Below are 18,347 nucleotides of genomic sequence, written 5' to 3' on the forward strand. Positions count from 1 at the left end.
CCTTACGCTGACCATTAAATGAAAGTAATACAAAATAAATACATATCAAGTGTCTCAAACCTTTTGTGAAGGTCAGAGGTCAATGGATCTGCTCCAACAAACTTAATGAACATCAAAGTCAACGCTTTGAGTTAAAAGCTCCAACTCTAGAAACTATCCTTCACTTTGGGTTTTCTCATACTAAACCTACATGACTTTGACCTCGGACTCATTAACTTTGAATTGTGTTGCATTAGTACTGGTCCTTGTTTTTTAGGAGCTTTGTCAGTTTGTGCATGAATCAAACGGTTCCTGCGGATGAGATATTCAAACTGCAGCGAATATTAAAGCCTCAGCATCAGCTGTGTTGTTTGGGGAAAAACCCGCGGAAGAACATTGATTTTCTTCTTTCTTCAAAGCTAAACATTGATGGCAAAAGTCACTAGAAAAAAATAATATTATAGATGAGTTCATAACTTTGGCTTTTATTAAAACAGTAACAGCTCAAAGTCAGAAGAGAGGTTTTTATGTTCAGCACTGTAGACGTAAGTGATTCATGCAGTGACACACTTGGCTTTGCAGCCAACATTTGTGAGCGTGGGATGTTTCTAGCGTAGAAATTAACATTTGAAATAGGAAACGTAAACATTGAGTTTGTCTTGTCATGTTTATATAATAATTCAAGACATTATCACTGAGCTACAAACCCTTTTTACAGCCAATTCAAACTATTGTAACCTGCTGTTTATTAAATATTGTCTTCTACTCTGTAAATAATATTTACATATCTGATGAAGTGTTGATGATTAGCATCGTGTACTGTAGCATGACCAGCAACACAAAGCCAGATGTATAATTAGCAAAGAGTAAAATAGAATGTTCTCAGTGAATTTGTGCTGTGCTTTTAATGTATTTATTATAAAATATTATATCAATGATAATAAATAAATGATTACAAAGCATTATGTGAATATCACAGTAAGGTTTCCTAACTACCACTATGAAAAACTCTATAAACATGAAAGAAACAGAAAATAATGTTTGAGGTTGTTTTTCTGTCATTAAAGGGATTAAATGTAAACTATGTCTTATCATAAAGTAAAATAATGGTAACAGTCTTAATGTTTGCCATAATATGGAAAATGTACTATATTCAAATGATGGTTCCACTCATTCAATATAAATGTGGTTATTGCATTTTGCTCAACAGTTGGTTTCAGCTTGTTTCTTTGCTCTGAATCTGGTCCTCAGCCGCTCGTGTGTTTGGACCCAGCTTTGACTCTTTATTACCGCATGTCATTCAGCATTAGATGTGCTAGGACATCACAACGGCTGCTCTCAGACCAGTGGATGATTCTGCGTCTATGTGTCTGAGATGTCATTGTGTGTCTGCTTGCATCCCTCCAGGACTCGGGGACGAGTGGAACCCTCTCAACCCGACACGGGGCCCGGCAGGAGGCTCCGGAACCAGGACTGGGACCTCGTACCAACAGCAGCTTCATCCCCACTGAACAGCTGCTCAGCCCCATGTCAACCCCCCCCCCCCCCCCCCCCCCCCCCCCCCCCCCCCACAAGTTGGACTATTTGTGACTGCACCCTCCCTTTTTTTTGTAAATGCTTTATGTTTGTATTTGTCCATACGTAGTTTGTAGTATATTTAGTTCCATGAGACTTTTGCACCGAAGTGTTCTGAACTGTACAGTTCCTGGCAATAAATGTCTTTGTAATAGTAAAAGAAGGAGACCCTCCAATTAGGATCACTGTGAACAAATTGCCATAATAAAAAACAGAGGACCTGGGAGGGAGGAACTTGCTGTGTAAATTACACAGGGTTAAATCTGCAGACGACTGGAGCAGGTCGGTTGCACAGAGGAGCTGAATGAAGCATGCAGGCTTAGGCTAAACAGGAAACGACCGGCGTGGCTGGGAATCACCTGATAAAAACTCTAGCTCTAGATCTTGCTTCAGTGAAGATTCTCGTCCAGGTGAGGTTGGATCTTTCTTCATTTCAGTAGAAAGGTTTCACCACCATCCAGGTAGCTTCTTCAGTCCGAGGACAGCTGGCTGGAGGCCGCAGACTCTAGATCTTGCTGTTTTCCAGGTGGGAGTCGATGTGTTTGATGAGGGCGTCGTCGGGGTAACCAGTTGGGAAGGTCAGCTGACACAAAGGGCAGCTACGAGCAGCGTTCTCCTCTGACTCCATCCAGAGCTAAACAGAAAAGAACACATTAAGCCAGTGAGAGATCATGGCGGGTTCTCCTGGAGGATTCCCTCTGCACTGGTGCTATAAAGATTTGAATCATTAAGTTCTAGTCAGTGTCAGGTGGGATTTACTTCTGGGATGGACTGACTGCTGTAGGAAGCCTTTGTCTGCTCTGTGTGATTCTGATTCCTCTCCACTCACATTTATTGAGGGCCAGGACTGAGCATGCTCTGTGTTCATGCAGAGGGGCAGATGGCAGGACAGGGTGACAGGGCCCTCAGGAGCCGAGAAGGAAGGATGGTGTGCCTGTTTCCTAGGAGACGGGAAAGACGGGCGGATGGGCTGTTCCCTAGGCGGCGAAAGACCAATCCCAACAGCGCCAAGGGTCCGAGGCGGGCTGGCAGGCGGCGACAGGTATGGACAGACCTCCTGCAAAAACACACACACACACACACACACACACACACACACACACACACACACACACACACACACACACACACACACACACACACACACACACACACACACACATTAAATGAATAATTTCTCTTACAGATGTGACAGCAAACTCCTCCATTACTGTCATTACCTCTTCATCATCAGAGGACTGGGGAGGGGTCACTAGTGGGGTGGGCTCTGGTAGGTCGTCACGCTGACGGAAGCGATGTACCTGAGTTCATGAAACAAACACCGCGTATAGTGTTTTAAGTCAAAGATGACAAAAGTCATAGCTTATTTCAGTCCAGTGCTGATGGCCTCACCTCCAGAGCCCCGTGGTGAGGGCTGCTGCTCAGACTGCCGCCCCCACCTCTCTCCCCCATGCCCCCTCCCGGTCTGTCTCCAGCCCCGTGAGCTGAGGCCGGTCGGACCGGGCCCAACAGTGAGGTTCGGAGCTGAGGCTTGGTTTGGTAGCTCTGCATGTCTGCTAGGAGCGACCTGGGCTTGGGCAGGGTGGACACCGGCTCCCTCATCAGACGAGCTGACGGCCTCTGGATGGCAGACGGGTCAGATACCTGGGACAGAAGAGGTCAAAGGTCAGAGGACAAGTTGGTGCCAATGTGTGTTTCACAGTTTCAGGGACGTAGCCTCACCTCAGAGTAACTACGACGACCCTGAAACTTTGCTCGCAGGCGGCTGCTGGTTGGCTGCTGACAGTAGGAGGCAGGGCCGTCGACAGGAGACAGAGGAGGGGACGGGCTGGGCAGTAGCCTGTCAGAGGAGAGGCGCTGCGGGGGAGGGGTGGGCCGCGAGGCTGGGGGAGACAAGAATGGTCATACGTGTCTGTTCCCACCCCTGGTGCTGCATTTAAATGCCTGTAAAGTGGACAAGGGCAGTAGGTGAAGTAGAACAAATGGGAACAGACCTGAACCAGGATCCGGGGACACCCGGCGCAGGACGTCGTTTTGTTTGGCCGCCAAGCTGCGAACGCGGCCCAGCTCCTCTGTCAGCTCCGTGTAGGCCAATGCCAGGTTCACCCTGCAACACGAGGAGAGAGGGTGAGCGGCTCCACACGGCCCAGTGCCTCCACAGCCTGAGCGCTACTCACTGCTCGTCTCCTGCTTTCTTGATCCACTCCACGTCGCAGTGCTCGCAGTGTGGGGCCAAGTCCTGTGACTGACAGAGACAGAGGCCACAGCTGCGGTCATGATAGAACTGAACACACTGGAGTTACTGGTCACACTGGAACTGAACAAGCTACTGGTCACACTGGAAGTACTGGTCACACTGGAACTGAACAAGCTTCTGGTCACACTGGAATTGAACAGGCTACTGGTCACACTGGAACTGAACAAGCTACTGGTCACACTGGAAGTACTGGTCACACTGGAACTGAACAAGCTACTGGTCAAACTGGAACTGAACAAGCTACTGGTCACACTGGAGGTACTGGTCACACTGGAATTGAACAGGCTACTGGTCACACTGGAACTGAACAAGCTACTGGTCACACTGGAAGTACTGGTCACACTGGAACTGAACAAGCTACTGGTCAAACTGGAACTGAACAAGCTACTGGTCACACTGGAGGTACTGGTCACACTGGAATTGAACAGGCTACTGGTCACACTGGAACTGAACAAGCTACTGGTCACACTGGAAGTACTGGTCACACTGGAACTGAACAAGCTACTGGTCACACTGGAGTTACTGGTCACTCTGGAACTGAACAAGCTACTGGTCAAACTGGAGTTGAACAGATTACTGGCCACACTGGACTTGAACACGCTACTGGTCACACTGGAACTGAACAGGGTTACTGGTCACACTGGAGGTACTGGTCACACTGGAACTGAACAAGCTACTGGTCACACCGGAACTGAACAAGCTACTGGTCACACTGGAACTGAACAAGCTACTGGTCACACTGGAGGTACTGGTCACACTGGAATTGAACAGGCTACTGGTCACACTGGAACTGAACAAGCTACTGGTCACACCGGAACTGAACAGGCTACTGGTCACACTGGAATTGAACAGGTTACTGGTCACACTGGAACTGACCAAGCTACTGGTCACACTGGAACTGAACAAGCTACTGGTCACACTGGAGTTACTGGTTACACTGGAACTGAACAAGCTACTGGTCACACTGAAACTGAACAAGCTACTGGTCACACTGGAACTGAACAAGCTACTGGTCACACTGGAGTTACTGGTCACTCTGGAACTGAACAAGCTACTGGTCAAACTGGAGTTGAACAGATTACTGGCCACACTGGACTTGAACACGCCACTGGTCACACTGGAACTGAACAGGGTTACTGGTCACACTGGAACTGAACAGGCTACTGGTCACACTGGAACTGAACAAGCTACTGGTCACACTGGAGGTACTGGTCACACTGGAATTGAACAAGCTACTGGTCACACCGGAACTGAACAAGCTACTGGTCACACTGGAACTGAACAAGCTTCTGGTCACACTGGAGGTACTGGTCACACTGGAATTGAACAGGCTACTGGTCACACTGGAACTGAACAAGCTACTGATCACACCGGAACTGAACAAGCTACTGGTCACACTGGAATTGAACAGGTTACTGGTCACACTGGAACTGACCAAGCTACTGGTCACACTGGAACTGAACAAGCTACTGGTCACACTGAAACTGAACAAGCTATTGGTCACACTGGACTTGAACAAGCTACTGGTCACACTGGAGTTACTGGTCACACTGGAACTGACCAAGCTACTGGTCACACTGGAACTGAACAAGCTACTGGTCACACTGAAACTGAACAAGCTACTGGTCACACTGGAATTGAACAAGCTACTGGTCACACTGGAACTGACCATGCTACTGGTCACGCTGGAATTGAACAAGCTGCGGGTCACACTGGAACTGAACAGGTTACTGGTAACACTGGAAATACTGGTCACACTGGAACTGAACAAGCTATTGTTCACACTGAAATTGAACAGCTTACTGGTCACACTGGAGGTACTGTACTGGTCACACTGAAAATGAACGAGCTACTGGTCACACTAGAACTAAACAAGCTACTGGTCACACTGGAGTTACTGGTTACACTGGAACTGAACAAGCTACTGGTCACACTGAAACTGAACAAGCTACTGCTCACACTGGAATCACTAATGATTTACTGCTACTACTTCCTAACTGCCAGTTCACAGGCTTATGAATCAGTTAATGACTCATATCCACAGGACGACTACAAATGATTTGTTTAACCCGGTAACATGGACTCTGACCCGTCCCGAATGACCTCCTTCCGCTTCATTTGGACCTTGGCTCTGGTAGAGTGCCGGCTGTTCACCTGTGTCTGTGCCTCCCGGAGCTGAGCAAACTGCTGCTGCAGCCTCTGAAGCTCCGCCCTCAGCTCGTCTTCCCTCTGAGAAGCGGCCTCGGCCTGGTGACGCGCCACCTCCAGCTCCGCCTCCATGCGCTGTATCCTCAGGTCTGACAGGGCGTCCAGACTGCGGGAGCTCTGCAGCGCCGGCCCCCGGGCCTCTACCCAACCAAACGGATGTTATCAACCTACACACCAGGACCCTGAACCCGTCACTGGGTCAGTCATGGGTGGCAGCTCTAATGTGGGACAGCAGTGCTGCCAGGTTGTTATCACCCCAATACCCAAACATATGACAGCTACACACAAAGAACATGTGACCCGGCTACAAACCACTGATCCTGCTAGAACCCACCTCTGGGCACGTCCAGGCTGGCGTGGAGCTGACACTGAGCAGTGCCTGGTTTGTGGAGGGAACTTCCTCTGTGTCTGAGAGCTGCCTCCAGACTGTGGATCCTCTGCACATGCTGCTCAGCCAGAGTCGTCTGATCACACACATCACACAAAGTATCAAAGTATACTTGGTATGTGTGTGTGTGTGTGTGTGTGTGTGTGTGTGTGTGTGTGTGTGTGTGTGTGTGTGTGTGTGTGTGTGTGTGTGTGTGTGTGTGTGTGTGTGTGTGTGTGTGTGTTACCATCTTGTCCAGGTCTCTCTGCACATTGCTTTTCTCCATGTGAATCTTCTCGTAGGCCTGGATGACTTCCTCCAACCTTTCCTCTCGCTCTTTACTCTTCTGCAGCTGCAATGATCGGACAGAAGCCCTGTTAAAATGGTCCACGTTGTAGATTGGTTCAGGTCTCGTGTCTCTGTCAGGTACTGGTAAGTAGCTGAGTGACTCCCGCCGTGACCAGGCCCTCACTGGACTCTGGGTTAGTGGATGCCTAGTTCGTGTGCAGCTTCTTACGAGGACCATCATTACCTCCTGTGTGAGGGAGTTGATCCTCTGCTGTAGGTTAGTGGTTTCTGATTGGATCTCACTGGTCTCCTTGATGCTGGGCTCACAGGTGCGGCACAGAATCCTGTCCTCTCCAAATCCACTGATCATGGGAAACTGGACGAGACGGGCAGGAGAAGACACTTCAGAAACCAAAGGCCTCATGACTTTGCTTTGTGTTATGTACTAGTGTGAGCTCTGCACCTTGACCTCGTATTGTTTGAGTTTCCTCTTAATGCTGCTGTTCTCTCTCTCCAGACTGGCCAGCCGGGTCTTGATGTCGTGATAGGCGGCCGCCAGAGCCAGACCGGAGGCCGGGTACATGTCGTCAGGCAGCCGGCTGGGCGACCAGCTGATCCCTGACACGGACACATCATCTCTGAGTCCTTCTCCTCCCAGCAGGCCCAGCTCTCCTCTGCCGAACAGGTCCATGATCAGTTTGCTGTAAGACAGAGGAGGAAGGTAACGTGTGAGTCTGAGTCTCGCTGCAGGGGGCCGCTAACGGCATCAAAGGCCCAGTTCCTGGACCCCACTGCCGGTGGAAGGCCCTGCTCAGGAGCACATGGGTGACCTCAGGAAGTGAGGCCAGGTCGTCGTGGCAACATGCTGCTGCTGGGTCAGCGTACTGTCACGTGGTTGTTTACAGGCAGGAGAATTTCACACAGAACAAGGAAAATGACTCGACTGGATCGGTTCAACTCCACCATTACACTACGACGCTCGATGCCTGTGAGGAGCTGTAGAGGAAAGAACTGAAGTCTCCCACGCATTCCAGCCCACACGTCTTTGCATCCAGTTCCTCCCCTACAGCTTCCTCTGAAGCCTGACTCACACAGTAGTAGCAGCCATGGGCAGTTCAGAGTGGCCATATGTCCTCCTCCCATGTTCGTTTCATTTATTAATGGATTTACCCCTGCAGTTAAACTGGAACCCAGAGGCCCACCTCGTCTGCACCGCGCGAGCTGGGCTGCACAGAACCACGAGCACCCTGTTCCACACAGTGGTACAGAGCCTCAGATGAAGGTGGAGCTGCTCTGACTAATCTAACGTGTGCTTTGTCCTCCACAGTTTGACAGTGTGAAATGTTCCTGTGGACTCAGAGCTGCTCGTTACACCATGTGCTGCTGCTTTGGGCTTGTGGGAACAAAGCTCCTGATCATCCTCAGCAGGTGGTCCTCCAGTTGAAGACTGGGCCCAGACTCACTTTGCTGCTGGTCTGAACCAGTCCAAACTCTGTCTTTCGGGTCATCTCCTGTTTCATGCACACGGTACAAACATTCTTCAGTAAAGTCTGAGTCTACAGCTGCTGTCTCCCTCTACCTACACTAGCACCACTGTTCCAGCCAACTCTTGGCCCGTTGGACTTCATCCAGCTGCTGCACAGAGCCGCCATCCCACCTCCTGCTGGTTTTAGCTTTTCAGAGCCGCTTGAAGCTCTGAGCAGTAATGCAGATGCTTCGGGTGTAAGAACAGTCAATTTCAACTCAGCTGTTCTGAGATCCATTATTTAATATCAGTAAATAATAAAAAGCTGTCAAGTGCTTCTTTGGATAATGTGTTTATTACTTGTGTTAATATTCTAAACTTTCTGGAAGGCGTTAACAAAGCTGTGTAAAGCTCACAGCCGCAGCTTTATTCAGGTGAATGCATCTCGTGTGAACCTACTGACTTGACTGATGTAAGAGCCGTGAACCAACAGGAGCCCATCCAGGTCACTGCACAGACTCAGCTGAGTCCTGACTAAATCCCATCAAACGTGGACGGAGCAGATGCTGATGAAGCTGTGAACGTAGCGTTGCGTGTATTGAACCAAATCAACCCACTCACAGTTGGACAAAGGAAACTCAGGCCCCTCTGGAGTCGAACCCAGACCTTTGGCCGACCACCGCAGCTCTGTGCCGGCCTCCATGTGATTAAAACCCACAGTCTGCATTTGTCCCCTGTGACGTCTAAGTGGTAGAAAGTGAGTCTGTGAGTGTTTGCACATTAAACTTCACCTGGTTGTTGTGAACCTTTAACTTCTGGTGTCTCTGTTTTAGTTAAAAGACTCACTGAACCTAACGGGACATTTCTCCAACATTGTCTGGGCCTAAATGTGCATTAGTGGAAAACAAAAACTTGAAAACGCCTGTTTCAAAGCAGCCAATGGGCAGAATTCAGATGTTTGTAAATGTCAACAATGTGTGTTATGTACAAGCTCAAAGTAATAAAGCAACAAGACCATTCCAGCTTGTAGTAAAGATAATTGATTAAAGCAAGATAGTTTAAAGATAAATTGGTGGAATGAATAATAAAATAATATTTAAAAATAAATAGTACTAGCTATTAAGTTGTTAAACGATTGTATTAATCATATTTTAATAACATGGTGTGTGTAGCTGTGCAGCTTCCCTTGTATTTCTCCCACACACACACAGAAAACTACGCTCGTGTGTTTCCCAGAAAACGTCTGAACGCCACACTACGAACCCGAAGTCATGTCATGGATGTTCCGGTCACAGCTCAGTAACCGCGGTACAATCTGCGCCTCCATTTTCCTAGAAGCCTGAACGCCGCATCGCTGCTGTGTGCACACTTACTGTAACTGCCCTCATCAAGCTCTGCAGCGTTAGCTCCGTAGTTCACCGTCTGTAGACGATGCTGTCTGACGCCTGCGAATCCGTCCCTTTCCCCCGACAGCGTCCAGCGCTGCGCAACCAGAGCATCCGGCCCGGGATGATCTGTCCCGGTCAACGAAGCGAACATGGACGCGAGGAGACAGAGAGAGAGGGAGGGGGGGGGGGGGGGGGGGGGGGTTACTCACGGGTAAAAGCCATGAACGCGGTGCTGATGGAGCTGAGGAGGGTCGACGTGACTGAAGTCTGACATCAGCAGCGGATGCTACTGTGTGTGTGTGTGTGTGTGTGTGTGTGTGTGTGTGTGTGTGTGTGTGTGTGTGTGTGTGTGTGTGAGACATGGCTGAAAAACAAGCAGCCCATAGTTGGTTCTGGTTCTGGCTGATTTTACTGAGGACTCATGGATTTCATAAAAGCTCCACATTACTGGTGTTGGATTGATTTTTGTTTTCAGCTGACGGAGCGCTAACGTCGATGCCATGGTTCGGGTGCAGGACAATTTTAATGCATAGCTCTGTAGGTATTTGTAATATGAGCACTATAAGTTAATTCTCAGATGTCTGTACTGTAGGTAAACGACTTATTCTAGTCATAATAAAGTGTTTCACTGTGTGAGTGGACAAAATATCAGTAGGGACAAGTCCTTTACTTTGCTGCAGACTGTCAGAATATGACTATGAATGTTCGGGTTGGACAATGATTAGCAGAAATATCCGGCTCATGTCATACAGTGCTTGTTCAGGGTTTACAGTATGTTTTGTTCTGGGCTCTTTGACCGTTTGTTCCTTTTTTCCTTCTGTTCCACAACCTCGCCCCAGGCCACTAACTGCAGTAGGTAGTAGTAGGTTCAACTTGTATTTGCATGGATGCAGAAAATGTGACGTATCTATGTACAGTATTAGGCTGTGACACAGAGGTTAAGGGTTAATGTGACACCTCACATCTCCCTGTTCAGCATGAGGCGGCTGTAAACTGGACAGAGGAGTCACTCTGCTGTCAGTGACCTGGTGGGGTCTCCCTGCTCACAATCACTGTCACTCTAGCCCCGCCCCTCAACCCAGGCCACTTCCTGGTTTTGATAACAATTGAACTTTATTGATCCATGGAAGGCATTTTGTGTTGGGTGCACACTGTTAACCCGCTCAGTATTACTGTCAGAGGATGAGTTTTAAGGTCTACTCTCTGACTGAGAGTAGCTCATGACCTTTAGTAACGATTTGGCCGACTGGACAAAATGTAGAAACGAGCAACTTAAAATAGACAAAATATAAAAAATGAAACATTGATTAAACCCAGAGTGAGAGAGAGACCAGAGCCCTGTCCAAATTACAGGCTTCTCCACAGTGACAGGTCCCGTTTTGTCCACTTGGTGGCAGCGTTGGCTTCTCTTGGCAGCGTCTGCAGAAACATGAAGAGATGAAAGAAGGCTTCTCATTTTCTGACATGTCGACCGATAGAAAACTAAACCGCTGGTCTCAAATGTGGCCCTTGAGCCGTCTCCCTTCGCCGCCCTGCTTCTGTTTGCTTTGGATGGTGTCTGTGCTACTTGGACTGAGTGGATTGTTTGACAGCCCTCTGTGAACTCTGGCTTCCAGACCCACAGAATCTCCCCTGCTGACCGGGATGTTTCTGTGACTGAGGCCTAAAACCATAACTGTATTTGCCAGTAGCACGTTTGCGGCTCATTAAAGGAGTTAAACACTGTAAATGTTCACACAGAATGTGTTTCATCATAGCTATGACTGAAGACCAGATCACTGAGCGGAAGGTCCATTCCCCCGTTACCGTGCCAACCTGTCTGCGCTTTCCTGTCGTTTGGCACTGGGTCCTGTCTGCCCAGTTATGACTCAACCGAACCATGACCATGAGGTGACTGGACTTTGGTGCGACGTGGGTTTTTGATGAGGCAGCAGATTCAGTGTGTCTGGCGTCTCTTCATGTGCTCCCTCGTTCCCTTATCTTCAGTGCTTCGGCTCCAGATGGTGTAAATCTCTCTGCTTTGTGAGAGATTTGGAGACACTTTGACTTTGGGCCGAAACGTTTGCCAGTCAACCCTGTGGTGCAGCCATTTCACCATTCTGTCTGGAAAGTTCAGATCTTCACGTGGTGTATATTGTTTGTTGCATGGCAGCCATAATGCATGTACAGAGTAGAAACAACCCTTGTATGTAAGTCTATAGACTATATAAATGAAGGTACACACTGTATATGATAAATATACAACTGACGTTCACGGCTGACGTGTGTCAGCTCACCACTCAGTGTCCGTGACTCACACACAACATTCCTCTGTAGGTAAACACTACACACAGCTGCTACTGCCCGTCACACACTGTAACACGGGCCATGTTTCTGCTTGTTGTCAGCTTTTACTGACACGTGTGCGTTCCCAATGTGAACCAGCATGTTTAATCAAAGGTGAGTGGTTGTGTGTCTGTCAGCTGTGATGCACTGGTGACCCGGTCACCGGTGACCTCTTATAACATATATAAAGACACAATTAAACATGATCCGATGTGTGTATTTAACTATGATCTATCTCAGTGTTGACTATTGCAGTCACATATATTATTAATAGGGTTAATGATTCACAGCCACAGTGTCAGCAAGCGACCCCTTATATAACCTGAGCAGATTGTGGGTTTTGTCCAGTTTACAGACCCTGCATCGTGTTTTTACTGACACACTTCCAGTCCAGCTTCCAGGAATGACGTCACCAAACGTGGTGAGTGTTCGTGTGGATCATGCAGTGACCTTATCACGTCATGTCCCACAAACATATTTGGACTGGTGCAGTGTTTCTATCGTTCCTCCCGCGTCCTGATATTTGGTTTCTGTTTCCATGATGGCTGTTTTTCAGGGATAAGTTACATAATGCAGATATGACCCCGTGACACGCGCGCGCCGACGAGCTCCTCCTTGTTTACGACCTTCCTGTTCGCTTGGTGGGATTCCTGGAACCTAATTGGCGGGCCGTGGCCTCGCGCGCCTTCCCATTGGCTGAGCCCGTGTATTAAGGAGGAGGGTCGCCCAACGCCTGCAGATCCCGGGACGAGCGGAGCAAACGGTCGTTAACGAGCTGCGCACGCGGAGGTTTTCCTAGACAGCACCGAGTTTAAGGATGACGAGTAAGATGCGCTGCGTCCGGTCGCTGATGAAGGCTGCGGCGCTGGCCAACGTGCCGCGACACATAGAGCACTTCTCCAAGTTCTCCCCGTCTCCGCTGTCCATGAAGCAGTTCCTGGACTTCGGTGAGTTCAAGTGTCTGCGTAGAACTAAACACGACCTCATTATTTAGTACCAACAAGTACGTCTGTGTGGAAACGAACTGAAATGATGATGATGATGATGATTATGACCTGCCTTTAAATTAAACGTTATGGCAAAAAAAATAAAAAAAATAAAAAAGGAATTATATAAATTATTAATAGATAATAAGAGTGAAGTGTCTAAAGGCGTATAAAAGATAAGAGTAAGGCAGCAGCTGGTCAGAATTAATGAGACTACTTGCTACAAGCATCAGGTTGTTGTTTATGTAGTGGGATAAAGTAAAATGCATGAATCTGTGAACTGAACCAAGTTGCTGACATCTAACAAATGAAAAGAAGCATAATTAGTCAACATGATCAGGACTGAAGCCACGGTTGTTTCTGGTATCTGGGTTGGTTTGTGCATGTTTACTCCTCCTCCTCCAGAGGTCAGGAGGTCATCATCATGTCAGTGTCAGGTTATCATCAGGTCATCATCATGTCATTGTAAGGCTATCATCATGTCGCCAGTCTATCGTCATTCTGTCGTTTCTTGTTGCCACAAGCCTGTTAAAGCAGAGCGCGACCTCTCAGCTCCTGCTGTGACCTCACAGTGGTCATGTTTACGCTGGCAGACACTGCTGCTCTGAGCTGATGATGTCTTCATGGATCTCCTCTGTTTAAAGACAGAGCTGATTTAACTGCTGTGTGTGTGTGTGTGTGTGTGTGTGTGTGTGTGTGTGTGTGTGTGTGTGTGTGTGTGTAATAAACAACACGATGGTGTGATGCTGGCATGCACAAACAAAGAGGCTTTTGTCCGGTCGTGTAACACTGAGTAAAACGTATATGTGTCTTGTCCAGGTTCTACCAACGCCTGTGAGCGCACATCGTTCGTGTTCCTGCGCCAGGAGCTTCCCGTTCGTTTGTCCAACATCATGAAAGAAATCAACCTGTTGCCGGACAAGCTGCTGGCCACGCCGTCCGTCCAGCTGGTGCAGACCTGGTGAGAACCAGACAGTCATGGTTTAATGTTTCACGCTGCCAAAACCACTGAGGCCAAATCTGAATGATCCGGCACTTGACTTTGTGCTGTTCTGTTTCTTAATGAAACACTACAGAAGAGTTCTTCCTCATTTGTTGGGTCTGCAGGCACGACCCAGCCGCTATGAATAGCAGAGCAACAACTACGGTCAGCTGTTGCATAACATAACAGAGCAGAGGAAGGAGGAGAGCGTTGACTGAACTTTGTCCCAGTTCCTTTTTGCTCCACCTTCTTCCTCCTTGTTACGTCCCTCCCGCTTGTTGTTGTACAGTAGCTGAAGGGAACAGCGTGTTCAGAACAGCAGCTTCACAGCTGAATGACAAGACTTCAGTCAGAATTACTGTCTTGTTTTGAACATTTAGGACACTGACGTTTGTTTATTAGTGTTTAGACTAATTCCACATATGTTGAGTCTTATTATGGCAAACCTCTTTGTCCTTCTAGTAATTGCTCACGTTTTGGGTGGGTGGTGGTGGGGGGATACAGTTCCAGGTCACACTAGGCTTTCTGGAAGAAGCTACAGGGCCCTTTCCAGAGAACACAGATTCACCCAAACACTTCATCATAGACACATGTCAGTGATGTAATCCCCTTTGTGTCATTTTGATCAGGTACATTCAGAGTTTGATGGAAATCCTGGAGTTTCTGGACAAGAACCCAGATGAACAACGAGTCCTTGAGACGTGAGTGTCGTTCTAGCGTCGTCGTGACTGCTGCCGCCTTGTTCCTGTCATCGTTCTCACCCGTCCCTCTGTTGCTCTCCTTTAAACACCAAACCGCCAGGTTTGTGGAGGTCCTGGAGGCCATAAGGAACCGGCACAATGAGGTGGTGCCCACCATGGCTCAGGGGGTCATCGAGTACAAAGAGGCCTTTACCCAGCAGGACCCCGTGACCAACCACAACATCCAGTACTTCCTGGACCGCTTCTACACCAGTCGCATCTCCATCCGCATGCTCATCAACCAGCACAGTGAGCTGCAGACACGCAGCACACCTTCGGTCCACATTGAGAACTTATAGCTCATAGAGGTTACTTTCATTTCCCTCTATGTTCAGCTCTAGTGTTCAACGGCAGCACCAACCCAGCTCACCCCAACACCATTGGCTGCATTGACTCCAAGTGTGACGTGACCGAGGTGGCACGAGGTTTGTGGACGCTCCCTGTTCATGTGATGTTGCTTCGGTTCTGACAGAACTGCCGTGATGTTTACGCTAATGAGGACCTTGTATTCATCTTGTCCAGCAGTTCTGCCCATGTTCATGGTTCCTCTCCTCTCTAGATGCATATGAGAGTGCCAAGTTGCTGTGTGAGCAGTATTACCTGGGAGCACCAGAGCTGGAGCTCAGGCAGATAAACGGTGAGGCCAACAAAACACACTGACTCCAGCTTCTGCGCTTGCGCACCGGGCACTGACGGTGTTTTGTCCTGTCGTTTAGCCAACAGCATCAGGGAACCCATCTACATCTCCTACATCCCGTCTCATCTGTACCACATGCTTTTTGAGTTGTTCAAGGTAATGAGTGCTCAAAAAAATAATACTGACAGAAAATTTTACAGATCTGAATATTCAACATTCAGTCTGTCATGTAAAGTTATAAGTAATTAAATGGCTCTGTAATGGTATGAAATACTGCAAAACATAGTGTAATCTCAGTATCCTGCAAGGCTAAATACTGTATACCAGGTGTAATTATGTGAATACAGTAGATGTTGGGTAAATACACACATCTCACTCAGCACAGGTCCATACATGAGTTTTGTGTTGAACCGTGGCTTATTTTCTAAGTTAATCAGAAAAGGACAGTGCAAATGTATTCTAGAAGTAGAGGAGCCATTATCCTTCTTTCAAACTATCTTTTTGGTCCTTCCTTCTATTTTTCCTAAAGGCAACAGTCCCAAAATATCTGGATTAGCTACTGACATTTGAATAAAATGCCTGTCTGACTGTGCATGTTGTCCTGATCTGCTAATAAACATCTGTTCCATCTTTGCAGAACTCCATGAGAGCCACAATAGAGAACCACGAGGCAAGCAGGGCCCTCCCACCCATCAAAGTCATGATCGCCCTCGGAGGGGAGGACCTGTCCATTAAGGTATGTGTGTGAACTCCGTGTACTAGGTTATGTAAACTCTAAAAGCCTCTTATCATCATTAACTGACACGCTGACATCAGACATTTTATCCTTGCGTAGAAACAATATTAGCCAATGCGACCTTTGCTTTAATTGCCACCCACCCCCATGAAAGCTGAAAGTGGTGAACAGGGCCCGAGGGTGTGTCCACCTTGTCCCAACCTCTCCATTATGCCTCTTTCTGTCCAGATGAGTGACAGAGGAGGTGGGGTTCCCTTCCGGAAGATAGAGCGTCTCTTCAGCTACATGTACTCCACCGCTCCCCGACCCTCAGCAGACGACAAGCACAGAGCTCCATTGGTGAGCGCCTGAACAAGCCCACTGGTTATCAGTATGTTACAACAGCGTTAACGTGTGTGTGTGTGTGTGTGTGTGTGTGTGTGCAGGCTGGGTTTGGCTACGGTCTGCCCATCACTCGTCTCTACGCTCGCTACTTCCAGGGAGACTTACAGCTCCACTCTATGGAGGGCTACGGCACTGATGCTGTCATCCACCTGAAGGTATTTCAGTTGCAGTAACATCTAATGCTTTTTTAACTATATGCCAGGAAGCAGGCCTCCTCATCAGGCCTAGCGGTCATTAAGTAGGATTGTACACGCTGAGGAGGCCTTGACCCACATATACTCTGTGACTATTAGCACCCTGTGAAGCACAGCAGGCAGGAAGTCCACAAACACATTTCAGTAGCCTGGTTAGAAGTCCATGTAAACACGTTGAACAGATAAAACTGATTAATTTAAAGGGCTTTTAGGAGACCGTGGCTTATCTCAGGCCAGAGTCCAGTGTGTAGGACCGAGATAAGTCAAAGCCTCCTGTCTGTCTTCAGGTGCTGTCCACAGACTCTGTGGAGAGGCTGCCAGTGTTTAACAAGAGCGCGCTGCGTCACTACAAGCTGACACTGGAGGCAGATGACTGGTGCATTCCTTCCAAAGAGCCGCTGGATCTCGCTGTCCACCGAACTGGCAAGTGATGAGACCTGGCAACGTCTGACACAAAGAAGCTCAAAGCTCAACTGTGCTTGTTCGGAAGGACACAATGGGAACCTGTGGTGGTGACCGAAGTCCAGATGAGGGAAGAGATGGCCCAGTTCCAGTTCCAGTGTCCTTACGCTCCCACAGTTCCCTTCATTACAGCCTGAACCTTCTTCCATTTCTTTGCGAGCGAGAGGAACAACACTGACATTGAGAGAAGGCGGCTGCAGAAAATGCAGGGGTGAATCCAGATCCAGATGGAGAGAATCAAACAGATGGATGAATGATGACAAAATAAATGGGACAAAACCAGCTTCCACCAGATCAAACGTGTTACTGTAGCTGCACAGCTTTGACCCACACTATGCTGATAATGAGCTCGTCTCCAGTCACCGTGAACCTTCAGCAGTTTAGGCAGACATGGGTGCTGCAGTTAAAGGCCAAATCACCAGCAGATGAAGTGTCACTCTTCTTTTTCAAACTTGCTTTTGTTTGTTTTCTAGCAGTGGCCAAATGAGTGTGTCGCCTTCTATCGTCTAAAGCTGAACATGGAGCTTCCTTCTGCCTTGACATGATTCCATCACTGACCTTTTAAAACGTTGTTGGTGCTATTCAGTTGTTTTATAAACCTGTTGCCATGTTTTCCTCAGGTACCAGGCGTCGAAGTGTGAATCTGTCAAATTAAGTATTGTTAAATACTTAATAGGGTGGCTTTGGTTTGTTTTGCAGATATTCCTGTACACTGTTTTGAACATTCATTCTGATTCCTTGTACTGGTCGAATGTCAAGCTAGTGGTTCTGTAGTGATGGTAAATTGAAGCTTCATGAAACTCCGGTGCCTTCAGCTAAATGGAGGCTTCACAAACTCTGCTGGTCAAAGAGGGTTGATTTTTATTTGTAATACACTAAAGCCTGTGCTGTAACAAAGCAGCCATATGAATGTCAAATAAAGAAATTACTTCATCTTAATAAAAGGGGATTGGTTGCATTAGTGATAGAAGAACTGCATGAGGGACAGAGACTGTGTCTTAACCACATTCTGGGGACAAAACACAGGCGACGTGATCAGAGGTGCCAACGAGTCCGTCAGTGGGATTCTCTGCAAAGGCCACCGCTGAGGATTCTGGTAAGATCTGGTCTGGGAGAGTGAGAGGGCTCAGAGGATCACAGCTGAAGAATGTAATGTAAAAATAGTGGGACCACAGCAGAACAACACATAAGGCAGAGAGACCAACGGTGTTCTTCAAAATACAAGATAAATACTGATACTGTATGTGTTTGAAATAAAAATATCTTTTACAATATATCTATTGTAAATTAGATGCTTGTATAATATGTTAAACGTATAACATTCTGGTTCTGGATCTGTTTATAAAAAGCGTCCTTTTCTGTTGCCGTTTGTTT

The 18,347-nt window shown here is 47.8% G+C and overlaps 2 protein-coding genes across 2 annotated transcripts; one reads left to right on the plus strand and one right to left on the minus strand.

The window, feature by feature from the left end:
* Positions 1–444: 444 nt before the first annotated feature.
* Positions 445–9,849, minus strand: LOC114860665 (TANK-binding kinase 1-binding protein 1-like). Its single transcript, XM_029159417.3, has 13 exons — positions 9,737–9,849; positions 7,138–7,375; positions 6,919–7,050; positions 6,634–6,738; positions 6,354–6,483; positions 5,966–6,159; positions 3,732–3,799; positions 3,549–3,661; positions 3,277–3,437; positions 2,947–3,198; positions 2,775–2,855; positions 2,384–2,611; positions 445–2,188 (listed from the first exon to the last, which is right to left on the minus strand). Exons 1-13 carry the CDS (start codon positions 9,799–9,801, stop codon positions 2,060–2,062), a joined length of 1,896 nt encoding a protein of 631 aa, XP_029015250.1. The 5' UTR covers positions 9,802–9,849; the 3' UTR covers positions 445–2,059.
* A 2,638-nt stretch (positions 9,850–12,487) lies between these two features.
* Positions 12,488–17,917, plus strand: LOC114859821 (pyruvate dehydrogenase (acetyl-transferring) kinase isozyme 2, mitochondrial-like). The gene is made up of 11 exons (XM_029157825.3): positions 12,488–12,799; positions 13,658–13,799; positions 14,450–14,521; positions 14,622–14,809; positions 14,896–14,985; positions 15,120–15,197; positions 15,277–15,353; positions 15,835–15,933; positions 16,162–16,272; positions 16,359–16,472; positions 16,799–17,917. The coding sequence occupies exons 1-11, from the start codon at positions 12,670–12,672 to the stop codon at positions 16,940–16,942; spliced, it is 1,245 nt and encodes a 414-aa protein (XP_029013658.1). The 5' UTR covers positions 12,488–12,669; the 3' UTR covers positions 16,943–17,917.
* The last annotated feature ends 430 nt before the right edge of the window (positions 17,918–18,347 follow it).

This window comes from Betta splendens, chromosome 8, assembly GCF_900634795.4.
Source record: "Betta splendens chromosome 8, fBetSpl5.4, whole genome shotgun sequence".
Lineage (NCBI taxonomy): Eukaryota > Metazoa > Chordata > Actinopteri > Anabantiformes > Osphronemidae > Betta > Betta splendens.

Excerpts from the sequence above, each read along its gene's own strand:
- LOC114860665 (XM_029159417.3), bottom strand. The coding sequence starts at position 9,801 with ATGTCAGACTTCAGTCACGTCGACCCTCCTCAGCTCCATCAGCACCGC. Across the intron at positions 3,199-3,276 it reads GTCGTCGTAGTTACTCTGAG|GTATCTGACCCGTCTGCCAT; the intron begins GTGAGGCTACGT and ends CTTCTGTCCCAG. Across the intron at positions 2,856-2,946 it reads CTCACCACGGGGCTCTGGAG|GTACATCGCTTCCGTCAGCG; the intron begins GTGAGGCCATCA and ends TCATGAACTCAG.
- LOC114859821 (XM_029157825.3), top strand. The coding sequence starts at position 12,670 with ATGACGAGTAAGATGCGCTGCGTCCGGTCGCTGATGAAGGCTGCGGCG. Across the intron at positions 13,800-14,449 it reads GTCCAGCTGGTGCAGACCTG|GTACATTCAGAGTTTGATGG; the intron begins GTGAGAACCAGA and ends CATTTTGATCAG. Across the intron at positions 16,473-16,798 it reads ATGCTGTCATCCACCTGAAG|GTGCTGTCCACAGACTCTGT; the intron begins GTATTTCAGTTG and ends GTCTGTCTTCAG.